The sequence below is a fragment of the Patagioenas fasciata genome, chromosome 6, assembly GCF_037038585.1.
Source record: "Patagioenas fasciata isolate bPatFas1 chromosome 6, bPatFas1.hap1, whole genome shotgun sequence".
In the NCBI taxonomy this organism is placed as follows: domain Eukaryota; kingdom Metazoa; phylum Chordata; class Aves; order Columbiformes; family Columbidae; genus Patagioenas; species Patagioenas fasciata.
Window position 1 is genome coordinate 31,355,045 of NC_092525.1, and position 18,696 is coordinate 31,373,740.

The 18,696-nt window shown below is 38.5% G+C and overlaps 1 protein-coding gene across 3 annotated transcripts in view; it reads left to right on the forward strand.

The window, feature by feature from the left end:
• Positions 1-18,696, forward strand: part of ARHGAP29 (Rho GTPase activating protein 29) — a 52,595-nt gene that overhangs the window by 7,647 nt on the left and 26,252 nt on the right. For all 3 annotated transcript variants that reach the window (XM_065841900.2, XM_065841902.2, XM_065841901.2), the window contains exon 3: positions 17,486-17,629. In XM_065841900.2, coding sequence (XP_065697972.1) covers positions 17,486-17,629 — 144 coding nt within the window. The remainder of the gene's footprint in view (positions 1-17,485; positions 17,630-18,696) is intronic.

Below are 18,696 nucleotides of genomic sequence, written 5' to 3' on the forward strand. Positions count from 1 at the left end.
GAATATACTTAGGAATTATTGCTTGCTTTATCACCAACTTTGAAGTAATCTTCAAAGTGTGATATTATGTGCTTCATGTAGGTAATTCTAGGTCCTCCTCATGAGCAAAAGCTCATTTCCTCAAGTTCATCGTGCTTTCAACTAATGTAAATTGGAGCTTATTCCAAAATGTTAATGTACGCTTTCCCCCTCCACACCCCCAGATACCTTAGAAAACAGAATAGCAAGATAAAACTTCTACCTTTCATCACAGTTTTCACTTTGAGCATCAGATTTTGCTGTCTGGTTTCTTAGACTTTGTTAAGATTTTTAAAAATTCATTTATTTGTTTATTAAACTGAAGCAGAGTTAAAAATACTGGTGAAGCTGGATGGCCTGGTCAGGAATGTCTGCCTCCCCTTTATAGTAGCACCAATATTTTCAAAAGGATCAAGAATGCTACCTAACTTGAAATGTATCAGGTCCTTATTTTTGAAGGATCAGATATTCAGCCCAGTGGGACAATTTTAAAGGTGTGTCAAGTTAAGTAGTTTCCTCAAAATAAGGAACCTGTAATCTCTAGTGACTTCAAAACATTGTTTTAGCATCGTGCAGATTGGTATTAGTCACATGCTGCACTAAAAGCCAAAAGATGTCTGCTGAATATAGTGCTTGAGGGTTAAAGATGAATGATTCCTCTTCAGCCCTTCCAGGCTGGATAAATGTGTCCTTTTTCAGTACTGTCCATATGATGAAGGCACTTTAGTATTTTTAGCATTTGATTTTTATTTCTCTGTTTTCTGAAAGTATAAAATGTTAGTGTTGTTTTTCTGAGGCAATGTTTTTGAAAGTTTGTCCTGTTTTTGCTAGGGAAATCTGAAGTTCATTAGCTATTGCGGTGAAGATTACAGATGGAAATTATGATAACAAAATACTAGGTGTAATTTTGCTGTTGGATCTTTATTCCAGTTTTGATGCTTCTCAATGATAGGTGCTGTCTTTGATACACCTTAAACTGGATGTATTTACCTGTCTAACGATACCTCATAGTATGAATAGTTGGTAGGTGGGCAGACTGCTCTAAACAAGGATCTGATAAAGTGTTTATCTTCCTTTGCAACAGACTCTGGAAGGAATGTGTGCTTGTCGTGGGTGTTGACTGGGGTGGGTTTTTTGTTTGTTTTTGGTGTATTTTGTTTTTGTGGCGTTTTTTTAGGAAGTTGGACTGATCTCTTTAGAAGTTTTTGTGGAAGAACGTGCTGGTTTTCTGTTTGATAGTATTTTGTGTCCTAGATTAAAAACCTTCATTGGAGAAGGGAAAGTAAAATGCAGTCAGGGCAGCTTGTGGGAACTGTGAGAACACAGTCATTATTAATCAACTCACAAGCAGATTGTTTATGCATTTAAATGACCTTCAAGAATCCTCGAAAAAAGGCAGAGGAATTCATGTAAAGCGTAGCACATCGTTTCCCTTATTCCACGTAGCACAAAAAAAATGGGAAATCAAAGCATCTAGTAGATAATAAATCCTCTTACAGAAATCACAACATTTGAGGATGTTCGTAAAAAGTCTGAAGTGGAATTTTAATCACTTCCAGGATCTACTGAAGTGCTACACGTTGTAATACCTGAAGAATGATTCTGTAACTTATTATTAAAATATGACCTTTTTTGTACTTTGTAGCTCTGTTCAGACTTGGTCGATAAAGAACTGACTGCATGTGTTAACTGTGTTAGCCTGTAATAACATCATTCATCATCTTGCTGAAGCAAATAAGGTGTTAAGAGGCAAATTCTGACAATTTGTATTTGCTGCTTTGGATGTTATTGTTCCCATAGCAGAGTTGGCAGAAGTGACCTTGTGAACCACAGTCACAGGGAAGCTGGGACTGAACCAGACTGGGGCAGGTGTGAGGCAGCTGGGAAGAGTCACTTCTGGAGGTGCTCCTGCAGAAATCACAGGTTTTTCTTCCCCACTAACGGCTGAATTGATGGTACACTTCTGTAACTATTGAAAATCTACAAGATGTGCCTAAAATTGTTGTTTTCTTATTATAGAGCTTGTTATGTTAGGGCTCTGTTTTAAACCATGCTGATAGTGTGTTTTCACAGCAGCTTGGAGAAGAAACTGAAGTGTGAGCTGCTGTGATCTCGCTTCCTCCTGGCACTGACAGCAGTTCTCTGGTGGCTGCAGAGCAAGCAAGGTCTGGAGGCAGATCTGCCTGAAAACCAGTCCTAGGAAGAACAATTTGTTTTCAGCCAGATCAGTTTCATGAACTGGCTAGCTGTTAGGTTGTCGTGGGTACCAGCAAAAGAGGGCGACTGGCAAAGGAAGGGGTGGCCAGAGGTTAAAGTGGACCGAGACTGTGAGGGATGAGGCAGAGTTGGTGTGGCGCTCTACCCTGGCATTACTGCTGAACCCTGTACCAGCTCTGTCATCTCCTCTGTTGAATGCTAAGTTTGACAGGGACATATGAAAGGTGCGGGTGAGAGGGAGAATAGCAAGCAGAAAATGCCCTTTGTAGATGGCAAATTAATCAACCTTCTTAGCTCTGAGTTTTTGATATATTTGAATTTCACAGTCATCTTTTAAAGTTGCTTTCCTAAAACCTGCTTCTTATATGCAAAGACATATGTGCTTCATGTCTTTCTGACCTGGAAATTCTGTAGTACACCCTTTCACATATCTCCAAGTAGTAGTCAGTGTTAAGTATTAGTTTTGTCAATCTGAAACTGTTCTTTGGCAAATGTGAAATTGTCTTTTCAAACTAAGAGATCTAAAAGATGTAAACAAGGATAATAACAAAGTAAATACTTTAATTTTTTTAACAAGTAAAATTATTGCTAAGAATCTAAAGCCAATAATAGTGATTGTTTTGTGTTTGTTTGGGTTTTTTAACAGTTTCTGATGTTTTTCATGGCAAAACTCAAGAAGAAAATAAAAAAGACAGGCCTGTAAACTGCTTCTCTTAGTAGAGCTCTAGGACCAGAGCAAACCAGAGGCAACCTACTCGTTTCCCCGTGCTTCCCCTCCTTCCACACTGCCCTTTCATCCTGGTCTCTCCCATAAGCAGGACGCACTGAGATCCCTGACTGTGAGTCCTGTTCCTGTCCAGTGCTAGATTCCTCGAACTGAGAAGTTCTGCAAAAAAGCAGGAGTTTGACATATTCCAGAGGACTCTGTTCTTGAAAGAACTAGTGAAACCTGAAGACAAACCTACAACAGTTCAACAAAAAGTAGCTTACAGTCCAAGTTTATAGGCGACACCCATAACTATGGACCATGCTTCCCCCTGGAATATTACACCTCAGCCCAGAGAGACCTTTCCACCTTTCTTGTCATTTCACTCCGGATCATTCCACAACCTTTTCTGTCCAAGCTTTTTGTTTTCTAGGAGTCTGCCCTCTTGCAGGATTTTGTTTAGGGAGTCTTGGACTTAAAGACACTGTGGCCAGAGCCAGAGGAGCAGGGCATTTTCTTTTGCTTTGCAGGTTTGCGATATAAGAGCACTGCAGTCATGGAACAATTCTGTTTCCAGTAGTCTGAACAAGCTGAGGGAAAAAAAACCGACCTCTTCTTGAAGTTCAGTTCAAGCAAAGCTCTGTTCTTCATAATCGAAGTGTAAGCTGCCTGTTAAGTGCAGGTTGCTAGCACTGGATAGTAAATGCTGTTTCTTCAGTTTCAGGGAAGATGAAAGTTAAATAATAACTTAGTGGACCAGCAGATAAGTTTGTGGCTGATAGTACTACCCCTCCCCCAGTTGCATACTCCGCATTCCTTCAGAACAAATGTTCACTTGTTGCTATAGTGTCTAAGATCAGCAATCAGGAGGGGTGTGTGTGTGTCTTGAAGGCTTGTGAGTGGAGAATGGAAAGTCAACCTTTATGTGCAGTTTGGATATTTTTGTTGACTCAATTAGCATATCTGCCTTTAGGAAAACTCTGAACTATTTATGAAAGGGCATAGGTATTTTCCATTTTTACATTGCTTTTGAGGTGCAAAAAATGAAATACAAGTAAAACTCTATTCTTCCTCCTTTTTGCATTTCTGATGTACAAAAGAATCTCGAAACACTTAAAGAGCTTTAACCATTTTGTTAATTAGAATTACCTTCCCTTTCTGTCACAACAACTAGACTAATGAAACTGATATTACAAGATTAGCAAGGTGAAAGCGGAATAGCGAGGAAGAAAACCAATATAGTGAGATTTTTCTTTTTTTAATGGAAAGGGAAAGTTAGACCTTTTGACAGGAAAAATTCTTCTAATGTAGTTTGCAGCTTACTTAAGAAACAGAGGAACACTTGGACATAAAAACTTGTGTCTCAAAGAATCTGCCACAACGCCTGAAAGATGAGATTTGATTCATATCTAGTGTGAAGTCTTCTGTTCTTAACAGCAATTCCTGTGTACATGTAGGAGCTTTTGTGTTTAAAAACAAAACAAAATCTCTTGGCAAAATGTATTATAGTGTATCCTCAAAAATGTTGCATTTTCTCATTTATCTGATGCATTGATGTATCAAAGTTGCAGCATAAAACAGGAACATAAATACGAGTGATTTTTTTTGTTTGCCTTTGTATAAGTTGTGACTGTCATTTTAATGATCTTGACTTAATGAGGATTTAATAGGCTAAATCATTCCTTTTCCACCGGTCTCATTGTGACTGTTTTTTCTTCCTATTTATGTAGCTTGGTCACAGAACTGAAGCTGACTGGTTTCTTAATTCCAAGCAGTCTAGTCTGGTAGTTTCTGTAATTTGGTTACGTTGGATCTAATGTCTCATTAATGGATGGGGGTTAGAACTGCATGGCAGGGAAGGAGATTTGGACCTTGATCTTCATAGGTAGCTATTTCCCTTTTTTAAGGCAAGTAGGGATTTTGCAGTGTCTCATTCCTTTGTATCCCTAAAATGCCCCTTTTTATAGAAGATTGCTATGTTTGGGTTAAGCTTTCGTTAATTACATTCAGTACAGAACAGTGTAACTGAAAAACACAGGATTTGAGGAATTTTTTTTGTAGAGGCTGTGACTTAGCTGTCAAAGGATTTTTTTTTTTCCTTTTTACCTTTTTTCCTTGCTTTCTGTTTGAAGGTGTTTCCTTGGGCCAATTTTAAAAATATGTAGGAAATCCCATTTGCCGGTTTTGTTTATCTGTGATTTGGAGACTCTGTCAACTTAAGGTGAAGGTTGGTTTATCAAACTTAACTCTTCAGAGTTGTGTTCTGTGTCATGACTGAACTGCTCCAGTTATTGCTTAAATCAGAAGTGGCAATGAAAGCTCCATTATTTATTTTCAAATGGCAATGAAAATACACCTGATGCAAGGAGCAGTGAAAAGCTTTTAAAGGACTTTACAAGTCTCTTATCTAGGGTTGGGCACGCAGTTACATGGTCCTTTTGCTTGTGAAGCAGGGTTTAAAATGGCTCCAGTTGCTTTGGTCTAGAATGATGATCAGAGAATGAATGCTGGGACTTTTGTCTCTCATCTTCTTACATGTCTGTATGTAAAATAGCATACAGACTTCTTTATTTTTTACTGTAAATGGGTGTTGGAGAATGTATGGGAGAAATAAGGAAGCTTAAGGTTCAAATTCTGATGACTTCAGTAGCTCCAAAGAGCTATTGTAATAATATGGTGTGATCCCTTTTTCAAATGCGTTGGTTCTCTGTGCTGTGTTTAACTTGGATTCAGGGCCCACAGGTGGGTGTTGTGGCAGTTCATTACACTTTTAAAAGTTCTGTTAGTACTACTTATCTATGAGCCAAATCAACTGTGATATTGTGAATGTTGATATGTATACTGTGAATGCTAAATGGAAAGGCAGGCTTTTATTCTGGAAAAAAATGAAGTGTTTCTTCTAACTTTCATACTGTCTTGATCCCTTTCTAGTTTTAGGAATCTGCAAGATGTGGCAGGCCTGTTGAGAAAGTTTTAGCTAAGATGCCTTGAAAATAATGTTGTCTTTGATTAAAATGAATCACAGGATTGTAGATCAGTCATTTGCAGGAATTATGTTTGTGTGTTAAAGCACAAGTGTGTCTTTTCTCTCACCCCATGCCTTTTCAGCAAGAGATTTTGACATCTTTAGGATGTGGGGCCAAATTTCAGTTTTGTAGCACAGGGTTTCCAAAGGGTGCTCTAGTCTGAGCATAGTATTGACTTTTTTCCATTTCATGCAGGTGTGATCGGTTTAGGGCTCTCTGTTGTGAACAAATCTAGCATCTCAGCTGATGTTCTACTTTTGGACTACAGCATATTCTTACTCTATTTGTAAGATCAGATGTTGCTGCAATAGTTATGCACAGGGAGTTCCTGAAGCATTAGCATTAGATATTGGTCTGATTGGTTCTTTAGTTAGGATGCCTAAGTTATTTTGTAGTTGGTTGGTTTTATAGGGATGTGTGGTATGTGAGGGTTTGTTTGTTTAATAGATTGTATATAGGGTACCTTGTTCCAGATGTTGCTACAACTATGAAACTAAAAAGTCTGTCCAGAAGTTCTTCAAGGCTTACAACAATGGGGAAAAATGTTTACTGGAATCACTGAAGTGGAGATGCAGAGAAACAGAACAGTAGTGGTCAATGGGCTGTGGTCTCAGCACACAAGTAGGTTAATCACTGCCAGCAGAAGGGTACTTGAAGGAGGCAGCAGCTTTTTGGAGGGGCAGTGCTTCATTTGCTAAGGTGCAAATTGTTTATCTGAAAGTGCAGTAGCATATGTGAATTGTGACTTGTGAGAGCTGAGTGAACACAGTTAACTAAGAGCCTTGAGAAAGTGACTATGACAAGTAGCTTATGCTGGTCGTGAAGAAGAGGAAACTAACAGCTGAATTACGATTGCAGAGTGGCCAAATTAAGTGCTCTCTGGTATTCATGTTTAGCCCTTGTCTTAAGAGCAAGGAATGGAGAAGTCTTTCTAGATGTAGCTGGCTTGGGCTGATGACTGGACGTAAGATTTTAGAGAAAGTGGCTAAGAACTTAATTTGGAAAGAAAGTAGTAGGTCTGGAGCACATAAATAAATCGTATTCTTAATAACGAGGGAAGCTTGTTGTGCATCAGATGCTGCATGCCAGTGGATGAAAAATTAAATGCTTGGGGCTACTATTCAAATATGTAGTTGACCAAGTTCTGCTTGTTTCCATTATAATTTTCATATTACATAGGTTTTACAGACCTGCACATCCTTTGCTTTGGTTGTGGTGTGTTGGTTTTTGTTTGTTTGTTTGTTTTAATTTAGCATTGACTAGCTGGAATGGCAACTTCAGTGGTACAAGATGGAAACAGCTGTGTAAATCCAGGACCATAATGGAAACAGATTCTGTGGTCTGTCACCTTTCTATTGCAAGGTTTGTGAAGAAATAGTACTCAATTAAAATGCGTAGTGAGCTGTGCTGTTGGTTACTGTTGTCTTTTGGGGCATGAAAGTGCCGGTGTGACATCAGTTACTGCTGTAATGACAGTGCTGTAGTGTTTTCAGATGAAATTCTAAAAGCTGTTTTGGTGTGAAATATCTGATACCGAAATATTCTATAGAAGAAGGGATTGACTGTTTCTGAATCTAGGAAGTGGGAAGATTTTGAGGTATATAGTCAGGCCTTACTCTCGAGTGGTTGTTTCAGCAGGACTTCAATACTGGAACTTCAGATAATTAATCCTTTATGTTCACCTGTTTTCTAGACAACTAATGCATCATCTGCTACTGTAGTGATTTGAATATCACTTAACCTAAGTTGATTTTGCGTAAGTTTACTCTTCTAATCAACAAACCAGAAATGGAATACTATCACATCCTATAGCAATCTGTAATTGTGTTTTTAAAGGTCCGTTAAAAGAGATGCACAAAGTAATGCCCCTCTTGTTTAACACCATATAATCTCATAATCCTGGTTTTGTGTGGTCTTTTGGAAACTAGGTGGGCTGGCAGCAATAAAATAGCTTCTTCACTCAGTGACTTAGGCTAAAAGTACAAGGAGCAGCCATGTAGAACAAATAGTATTTTTAGACTAAAAGTAAAATGAGTTAAAGGTTAAGTTTTTTTTTATAATCTCGTGATGTGGGTTAGCAAAGGTTAAATTTATTTTCTTTTGAATGAATAAAACAAAACTTTCATACTCTCCCTTGTGTGTGCCAGTTTGATAGGGTAAGGTCAACTTTCTGAGGATGATCTTTCCTTTTTCGACTGGTTTTTGGTTTTTTGTCTTTTTTGTTTTTTTTTTTCAGAAATTTGTGCTGTGGAAGTTAAATGAGCATTGCTTCATATGTTTTCAGAACTTGAACCAATATGCAAGGAAAATAGTTGCTTAAAGAATAAAAAATTTATCATTTTATTTAACAGTGTCTTAGATTGGCAAGTATTCAGTCCAGGGACTACTAAGTTTTAATGAAATGCCTTTGAGTAAGAAATGAGTAGCATATGCGTACTACTGAAAGTATAGTTGCAAATCCTCCTAGATATGACTTTGTGGTGAAATGTGACTGATGAAGCTTATTGCAAATGTATTCATCATAAAGAATGTAGTCTTACGTCCACTTGACAATTTACAGTTCTAACTTAAACTGTGTTCTGAAAGTGCTTGAAGCATTATCCTCAGCTACTTTCATTCTTAAACTTCTGGAAGACTCAGGGAAATGAAATGAACAGGGGTTAAAATGGCCATTTGGTGTGTTCACCCACATTTGTCAGAAATAGGTAAATAAGGAAACTCCAGCAGTTTTCATTACTGGTTTAATGTCTTTAAATTTTGTGTTAATAAAAGATTAATGTATTCTAAAGATTAAACTGCATGGCTGAACACATCTAGGTTAGTTGACTGGAATCTCAAGGCATAGTAGAATACAAAAGTTGAAGGAATGTTGCATACAGCATAGTGAAATAGATTAATGAAAAGCTGCTTTGTGGTAGGCTTTTTCCAAAAGGCTTCCCCACATACACAAGTGGGGAGTTCATCTATGAATTTAAATGTGAAATGAATGTGAAGTAACAACTGTTCTGCTGATGTCAGTTGGTAAACCAACGTAATGAAAATATTTAACTGCTTTCAATGTAGGCAAAATGATAAGATTTTTATTATCCTGTATATTTTGCATGTACACCATCTATTTTCTTGACTTTTTGAAAAGATTTTTTTAAGACATCTTGAATTTTTTTTTTTTTACAGCTTTAATTTCTGAAAATGAATCTAATTTTGGTTTTCCCTGGTTACATAGACAAGGACTTCTTACAAAAGCTTTGACTTTTCAGTAGTGCAGAATCAGTCCATAATTAAAATGGGGTAGGAATGTTAGCCCAGTTTAAAACCAAACAAAAGCCACCATAGCTTAAGGTCACATCACAGGGGCTAGTCAGCATGGTTAATGGTCAAATATAAATGGACAGACTGATGTATTAATATTTTGGTCAATCCCTGATAGCAAATAACAAATCTAAAAAGGGCTGGTCGTGTATTTGCGGTACACGACAAAAGCTCATCGTGCTAGAAGCTTTACCTGGAAGGCTGGACTAATGGGGGGAAGCTTTGTGTTTTATGCAAGAGCAGTTTTTCTGCAAAAATTGCAAGGCTGCGCTTTCACCCAGTTTATTTCAAAAAGTCAGGACAGAACTTCCACCTGTAAAATAAATAAAAAGGTAAATGGCAGGTGCTTTTTAATTGTGACCTAAGTTTGTACAAGCTAATTTTAAGTTCAAATTTAGTAGCTTAGCAGTAAATAGACAAGTAGCTTGCCAAATGCTAAATCCTTTCTTGTATTATAAAAACATTATTTGCATATAATAAATCAAACATGGCTACTTTCAATATACTGTGTTCAATAAGCTATTTACAGGAAACTTTCATGCGTTCTACTGAATTTGAATTGTATATTATTCTTCTCAAAAAAACCCTCCCAAGCCTTAATGCTTTTATGTCAAATGTAAGGGCTTGGGTTACTACTTTCATGCCTTTCTTTTCCTCATTCCTAGTCAAACCTCACAAGTTCCTTAGATTTTCTTCATTGAAATGATTGCTTAACTGTTTATTTTCCATAAATTGTCACTTTTTTCTGCAATATAACATGATTGTAACATCGGTTGCAATGGATTCTGGAGCACATGTTGCCAAAGACTGTATGAATTTGGTGTAGTGTCTTTTAATGATGCCATGACAACAAGGGTTGCCATGATACCGATTAATGAAAGAGCTTGTGCAGGCCAGCTTGCTATGTTGAAAGCTTCAAATACGATTTTTCTTGCCGTAGGGATGGGTAGGTAACTTGTAATTCTGCATCATAACACAGGGTTGAACTGTGGTGACTTCACTGGTGCCTTTGGCAGCTTCCAGCCCTGTTAGAGATTTTACAAGGAAAAATTACTCCAGAACATCTTTGAGTTTTTGTTTTTCAGTTCGTTAAAATGTTTAATTCTTTGCATCTGCAGCATGTTCATACAGCCAAATAAAGGAAGAAATATGATAACTAAGACTGCTGTTTTCTTATCACTCCTGAACTATGGCCACCAACAAATAAAATATCTACACCATTAAAGGAAAAATGTTTTGTTTGTTTTATACCTCTACAATCAATGAAAATCACATCTAGCCTGTATGTTTATTGCCTTCCAAAAGCTTCCTTGAGACTAGACAGCAGTGACATAGGTCAACTTTATGTGTAGTTAAACCAAAGTGTAGAACATACTTTCACTGGGTGTGTGATTAGTTCTTGTGGTTTGGGTGTGATGGTGACCTCTGTCAAATCAGACAAACACGGCAGGCTGTTAATCATGGGAGAGTGAGGCTGATGGGGAGGACGGCAAAAATAAAATGATGGGTTAATCTGGGAGTGTTTCCCAAATTGTAGATGTAAGAACTAGGTGATTTCCACACAGTTTATTGTTTTGTGATTGTTTTGCCTGCTCTCTGGTGCTCACTGGGGAGTCTCATATTCTGGATCAGGTTCTGAACTGAGTGCTCACAGTTTCCTAGTACACAACGCAGACACTGATGCAGATGATAGTAATATGATTTTAGTTTAAAGTTGCTTTACTTTGGCTTAGCTTCATTTCAGTGCTGACTCTTTTTTTCTCCCCACTCACCTAGGTGGTGTTACTGATACCATGTAATACTTTTGTGTAATGTAATGGAAACAGAATGTAATTTACCTTAATGCCAAAAATGAGGTTATTAGTAAATAAGAGTTGATAGTCTTTCAGCCAAGATGTTGGTCTTCCAGATTGAAATGTTGATTAGTCACATTTATTTCCTCTGAATCCTTCAAAGATCAAAAGCGGTGAGGAGCTGACTGTTTGCATTCCATAAGCTAAAACTTTAGTAAAAAGTTCTGGATTGTGATATTGAGATTTTGGAAAAATGGCTTCCCAGTTTGTGTGCTTGTTCTTGTCCCCACCCTGCAAGACAGTCTGGCTTCTCCCTTTCTTCTGAAGGAGTTTAGGATTTATGCAGAACACCTGTAGTGGCACTTAAAACCAGATTTGAGGCTGCTCTATTCCAGTGGAAGTAGAAAATGAGCTGAAGTAACACTCCTCAGCTGGCCCCAGGAAAGCAGCAATTTACAAAGGCAGTTCTCAAAACCAGGACTAGACCTCCTGAGGGTGGTGGCTGGTTTCTGCCTCTGGCTATGGACCAGTGGCTTTGAACACAACTGGCATTTAAGTGTTCTCATCCACTCACATTTATTAATCTTCTTAAACTAGCAATAACATCCACACAGTGAGTGAGTTCATGGGAGATACTTATCCAAGACAAGGTATTTAATCATGCTCATAAAGGCAGGAAGAGAAAGTATTTGTGCAAAAACTCAAGTTACCTTGTTTATAGCAAAATTTTCACAACAGTTGATATGAGTGTATATCTCTTCCCTCCCATGGTCGAAACACTGGTCTATGTATATAAACTTGTGGTTGTAGAGAGTATGTGTGGCAGGTTGTTCCACAATGGTAGTATCTTTGACTTTCTTGAAAGCTATTGAATGCATGAAGTAAATAATCACATCTTTCTACCTGTAAGAAAGTTCTTATGGAAAGCAGGACCTTATTAGACAGTGTGAACTACAATATTTGCTTTGAAATTCTCATATGTAATCTGAATTCAAGAATTTTTCACGAATGTTTTACTTTTCGGTTGGTTTATCTAGATGGATACCCTGTCTTCCCTCGTTGTCAGTGTGACCGGCTTCATTTCTAAACAAACTTTTAGCCATGGCAGAACAATAGTTGTATTAGTGGTTCCCCTTCTCTGATGACTGGTGGAAACAGCATGAGGAGAGTCTGCTGCTGCTAGAAAGTGTTAATGTTCTGTGTGGAGAAGCAGTAAGCAGAATGGTAAATGCATCTTCTGTATGGGTCTGAACAGCAGTGTAGGATATGCAATGGCCGTGGGGAGGGAAAGCTGTAGGTTAGACTGCATTTAAACTTGTCCTGACAAACATTTGTTGAAACAAACAGCTTCAGAAATGTTTGGGCCAACAGCAAATCAGGTCAGACAGAAGAATAGCAGCCAACTGACACAGCAGTGCCTTTCCTGGCTGCATGTATTGTGACCAGCCCTGACTTGGCAGGGACAGTGACTGGCACTGACGAGCTTGATGAGCACATTTTGTTTTGCATGAACAGAATCCATAGCTGTAAGGCCATTATTGCTTGCTAATGTTTACTAAACAAGGGCTTCCTGTTGAGAAATAGCTAAAATTAGAAAGTAGGTATTTTATGTTGTTTTTACATTAAAGATAGATGAGAGGTTGTAAAACGTGGTGACTGAAACCATCGAGAACTGGGATGCTGATGACAACAGTGTGCTACTGAGATGGCTTGGCTGACACTGCCAGGCTTCCCAGCTGCTTTGTTGTATCATTGTGCATTAGATTTGTCAGCTTTGGCTACAGCCTCTTTTACCCAGTTCTTTTCTCCAGTTCTACAGTGTCCTTTCATGTGGTTGCCTTAGCATTTAGGAGTAAAAGGAGTTTTAGGAGCTCTTTTCTTTTTTTCTTTTGAGGGATGGGGACTCACTGGTGATTCCAGGAGGCTGTAGTCACAAACAGCTGGACTCACATGCCCAGGTTGGTCCTCTGTGCTGCAGGATCACTGGCAGTTGCAGTCCTCTGGACCCGAGTACTAAGTAGTCTTTGATGGTACTGCAATTTGGGTAATTAAGCTTGGGAAAGATTTAAAACCCGATATAGCATCCACTGGTGGAGGAATTTCCTGCTTGACTTCACATAGATAAATGAATGTGTACAGTGACACAAGGAACAGAAGAAAAACTGAAAGTAAATATTAATTTTTATGACTGCTTAAGTCAGATGGAATCGCTGCAGGAACTTGGAGACATGTTTCCTCATGCATTCTTTTCACAATAAACAGTATTTGCTTTACTGTTTTGGTGTCTTAGCCATCTTTGGACTCCTTAGTATTAAAACTGTGTTTCTATTAATGTGGCATATTTGGATTATGTTACTACCTGAGGTTTATAAATCTGTCCTTAACAGGAAATCTCTGGTTCAGTGTCTGGTGGGTGTCAATTGCTGAATGCTGTGTAGTTGCAGTTCCTGATGGTTTCTGCCCCCACCCTCCCCACGAACCACTTGTGTCACAGACCTTTTGTCTTATGGAGGCAAAGAAACAATGTTTCAGATATTTTGTAAACAAATAATACAGCGATGGAATACAAAGGCATCTCAGCTGGGTGTAGCCAGACCTTTGCTTTTGAGAGCACAAATAACTACTCTCATGCTTGAATGCATTATTTTAGTGATAGTGTTCTTCTGGATGGTATGATAAACATCTCATAGCAGTTGTTTTTAACTTGCATTTCCCTTTGAAGCTTAGTGCCTCTGTCTGAGACTTAAAGAGGCTTGTGTCCCTGAAGTTTTTTCTCTCATCTTCTCCCACTTATTGTGTTTGTTTTCCCTAGCTCTGTTAATCTGGTAAAATATCGAATCTTAATACTAAGAAACTACATTTTGGGACCAGATACGCTTTAATTAGTCCTCTGTATGTTGGATTGGTTTTTTGTGTTTGTTTTTTGTTTGTTTTTTGGTTTTTTTGCCTAGACCTAACCTGTAAGGAACCTCAAGAGGCGGTTTTATCCTCTAATGACAAGCCTGTAGTTGTGGGTCACCCTGAGCTCCCCAGAATAATTCATGCAGTTTGTCATATGCCTGTGACACACTCCTTCCTGAGGACTCTCAGGCTGGCAGTCATCTGTAGATTTGTTTTGCTGCTTTCCTGCCTTGTTTCCCTCACCAACTTGTTAGGGGTCTAAAAGTCTACTCACCATGTCACCAGAAGGACCAGGTTGTGGGATATGTTCATGGGTATTCCTGACCACATTATTAGGAATTATTTTTTTTCTCCACCCACCAGTGGATGTCTGTGCATCAGAAGGCAGTGACACCTTCGTCTTGGCTAGGCAAGAGATGTAGTTTTGGCCAAATGGTGCATTTATGCAGATTATCTCTAGTCCTATTCATGCCCTTCATGTGAGGATTGCATACATTCTGGTTAGACAGACACAGCTGATGGGGAAGGTTTGTGGTAATGTGACCTTCAAATGCCTCCATAAAAACCTGTCTGCCGCAGTCCTACCAATGTAAGTCATTAGTCCCAATGAATTATGGCAGCGCTTCCATTGCCTAGGGGGCGCCTACAAGAAAGCTGTAGAGTGAGAAGAGACACTGTCTCCATAGACTACCTCCTTCAGTATTTCAAAAATTAAGTCTGTACACCAGGCATGTTTCTTAATGAACTAATTTGAATTACCTTTACTTAATAACCTATTTCCTGAAAATACCGTGTTAATATAATTTTCAGCTATATTTTCTATGTTGTCTGTTCCACTTTGTGGGCATCAATACAGCTCTGCTGTCCTTCCTTTTCCCCTTTGCCTGCAGCTACCTGGTACTCCCACAGCATTTATTCTTGCATTGATGGACTACAATTGAGGTTTTGATGGATTAAAGCCTGAAGGTACCATTAATATTCTCTGATTTCATGTTGACAGCTATAGAATTTCTCCAGGTGTTAGAGGGTGGCAATGGCTATGCTGGCTCAGACTAAGTCTGTGTCTAACTCAGTGTCTGGGCTCCAATGAGTGTTAAAAGTGAATAGCTAGAGAAAAGTAAAAACGATTAGTTGGGCACGTATGATACTTCTCCCATCTTCTGAACTCTTTCTGCTTACGGGAGTTCTTGGGCTGTTGCAGGTTACACTGTTTGATTTAGTACAATGCTTAGTAGTTCAGTAGACTAAAGAGTGGAATATCTGAGTGGAAAGAAGTTGTGGAGGCAAGTTAAAAACAAATTCAACAAATTTGAAGAGAACAGGTTTGTTAGCAGTTACTGAAGTGCACGGAACAACTGGTGCCACAGCCGTGGGTGCTTGGGACTGGGCTGCAGAAAGTGGCCAGTCTTGTCTCCTGAGCAGCATCGCCCACTGCCGTGTAAGGCACAGGCGAGCTGGACCCATGGCCTCTCCTGGGAAGGCTTTTATTGTCTCATTGGTAATCCACAGGGAAGCATAGAAAAACTTTTCCAGTCTCTCCTTGTTTCCATGTAAACTTCTTCTGTCAATGCTGTGCTTTGGCAAGAAATTCTGCAGGTCTCTTACATGAAAAATCACCCTTTTTTGTTTTGAATCTGGCTCTTGCTTGCTCTGTTTAATCATCTGAGGTGTGTTATATTTAGCTGAAAGACATTGGTAAACAATTGATTCTACCTACTGTTTCCATGCCTTTCTTGATTTTGTAGAATTCTTTTGTATCATCTCTTATCCAGGGTCCCAGGTTCTGCTACTGTTGCTTGCATGGAAACTGCTTCAAGCCTGGCTTGCTTTCTTCATTCAGTTCCAAACTCAGAGCTGTAGTATGCCTTTAGATCAACCTGTGTTTTTCATAAACTACCTCTGCTACTGATGTGTATGTACCGAATCACAATCACGTTTAGTCAGACTCTTCACATTTTTTTTTGCCTTTGTTGTGTTCGAGTCCCCAGTTCAAAAACTTGTATGCATGTCAATGAAGATGAAGCTGCAACTATGTTTCTTTAATAAATTACATAGAGCTTTCTCAATTTACTGCTGTATAAGATGGGTTTTCCTAGACTTCTGTGTGTCCTGTTAAGGATACAGAACTTCCTACTCCCCTCCAGCAGGAAAAAACATGCGAAGTGCCAGTGAATGATAGATAAAGTTTTTGCCTTAGTCTGCTTCCTGAGTCAAGGTTTTTCCTTTGACCACGTATAAGCCAGTCGGAGTCAAAAAAAAGTCTCCTGATATTTGACATGGAGGGAGATGAAGCTTGAAGCACAGTGGTCCCTAGAAGGCTTGTAATTTGTGTGTAGTCCCCTCATCTACCCGCCTGTCAGTAGTGATATACTGTGCTCATGGGTCGAGGTGTACTTTGTTCGTTCCTCAGAAAAATCAGAATGTAGGCTAGATCCCCTCTAGCCTGTATGTCATGTGTTGTAGCCAGAACAAAATGGCTCAGATTTGAAACTGTTCTCTGAGTAGCACTGGATCAATTTGCACTGTACTGTAATTGTCTGTATTGACCTGTTTGTTATGGCCACAGACAACACAGAATTGCCATTCCTCTTTGCTCGGTGGGGAAGTGAGTCAGCTTGTGTTAGATCCTCTTTTTCTTTTTCATAAGCTAGACTTTCCTGAATTTGAAAGCTTTTTACCACAACTTGCAACGCAGCACTCTAGCGCATGTGAAACTTTAATTCAGTGCACCAGCACCTCTTCTGTAACAGAACGGAAGAGCTTGTGGTTTAACTTCTGCCATGTATGCAACAAGGATTCTTTTTTTTTTTAATATTTGTTTGGTGTTTTTTTTTTTTAAATAAGGTGTGGAAGTGAAATTAAGGGGCGCATAGAAATAGGCCTGTGCTGTAAAAACCATTGTGCAGTATGTGTGCTTGTTTGAAAACTTTTCTAGATTAGGCCTAACTTCACAACATAATTTAGGTGTTTAACTTCTTTATGTGGACTGACATGCTTCAAGACAGACCTTTGTAGATCTAGGCTTATATACTAAAAATACTTAAGATTTGACCGACACCTGAGTTGAAACCTAGCCAATATTTGCCAAAAATCTTGGTTTAATTCCTCAAATATAAAGAAGTGGTGTTGAATTTGTATCAGGTGAAGAAATACCTAATGAGCAATCTGAATCTGGTTTTGTTGATACTCTTTTTGATTATATGCAATTATCAAAAGGGTGATTGGTGAAATGACATAAGAAGAAAAGTTGAATTAATTCAGAAACTTTAGTGTAGAGTCCCCCTTTTTTTAAGTATATTTGCTTGACTTTTTGGGAGAAATGAATTTATATGTAAATGGCATACAACATTGCAAGTAAACTGTAAAAGTAAACTTTTTTTAGCATCTTTGTTCTGAGTAGGCCCAGCTTCCATATGGCCTAGAATTCAATGCAGCTGAACACCATCAAAGTGTATTGTAATGTGATTGGGAGTTAAATCGCTGTTCTAATGTAGTTTCTCCTTTACTTTTTTCAGAAAATCAAGATGGCCTGCATCAGGTAGTGCACGAACGCCTGGGGGAGTTGCTGCGTGTTTTGAAAGCAGTGATAAATAAACATCAGGCTCTAAACTCAGTTGATATTCTTAGTGCCGCAGGAACAGTTATTGCAAAAGTAAAAGGTAAGGAATTTACTGTCTTTCATGTTCTTGGAAAATTGTAATTAGTGACATGATTGACTCTGACTTGGAGTTACAGATTCTATGTATATGGAAGAAACAGGGATTTTAATAGTAATACCTTGACAGTTGTTTAGAAATACCTTCTCTAAGTGAAAAGTAATATTAAATAGCTTGTTCTTCTGTTGATGTAATATAATTTTGCTTATTGGAAGCTAGCGGCAAACCCACACTGAACTCCAAAAGCCCCGACCTTTGATCTTGAGCTTTTCTTTACCTTTGTATTGCAGAATAATATCACAGAATGATAAACCTCTCATTTTTCCATTTAGAGATGTGCCAAAAATCTTTTCTTAGTTTTGTGAATTTGTAGGGAAGGTGCTGTGTTTATATTAAGTGAAGAAGTATCTAAATGAGCGATCCAAATCTGAATGGCTTAACACTTACTTATAAATTCCACAAACAGACCATAAGGGTGGTAAAAGTGTCAATAGCAACAAAACAGCCTTGCAAACATATACATTAATACTTTCTATTGCTGGCCTTGCTGCTGCTGTCCTCTGCGTATCAGATGAATGCAGATGGTGAAGCACAGGATTGCTCCAGCCCTGTGAACCATAGCTGTTTCTTTTCTGTGTAGCTTTTGACTGCTCCTGTCCCTGCTATGGAATAAGTCCAGTATGTTACTGTGGAACCAGTACAGTTTCCTCTATGATGCATGGAGTATGCTTTGAGTAGGGTACATGTGTACAGTGGTAATAAGATGTTTATCCATGAGAATAGGTTAAATGTTTAGTGAACATAATTCTACATCCACCTTAGGCAAGCTGTTCCTATGCTTAAGTGCTATGATGGGATTACTGTGTCTGCTCTTTCTTTAAGAAAAGTTGAGGAGACATGACTTAAGGCATGCAAGTAAGTCAAATTACATCAACCTTTGCTAAATCATGTTTCCAAAAACTATTGCAATAATATTTATCCTCTCTGGACTGTATAGTTGATCAAGGCTGTTAATATGCAATGCCTCAAATTGATCACTGTCTATACTGGCCAAGTTTACCATTGCAGAG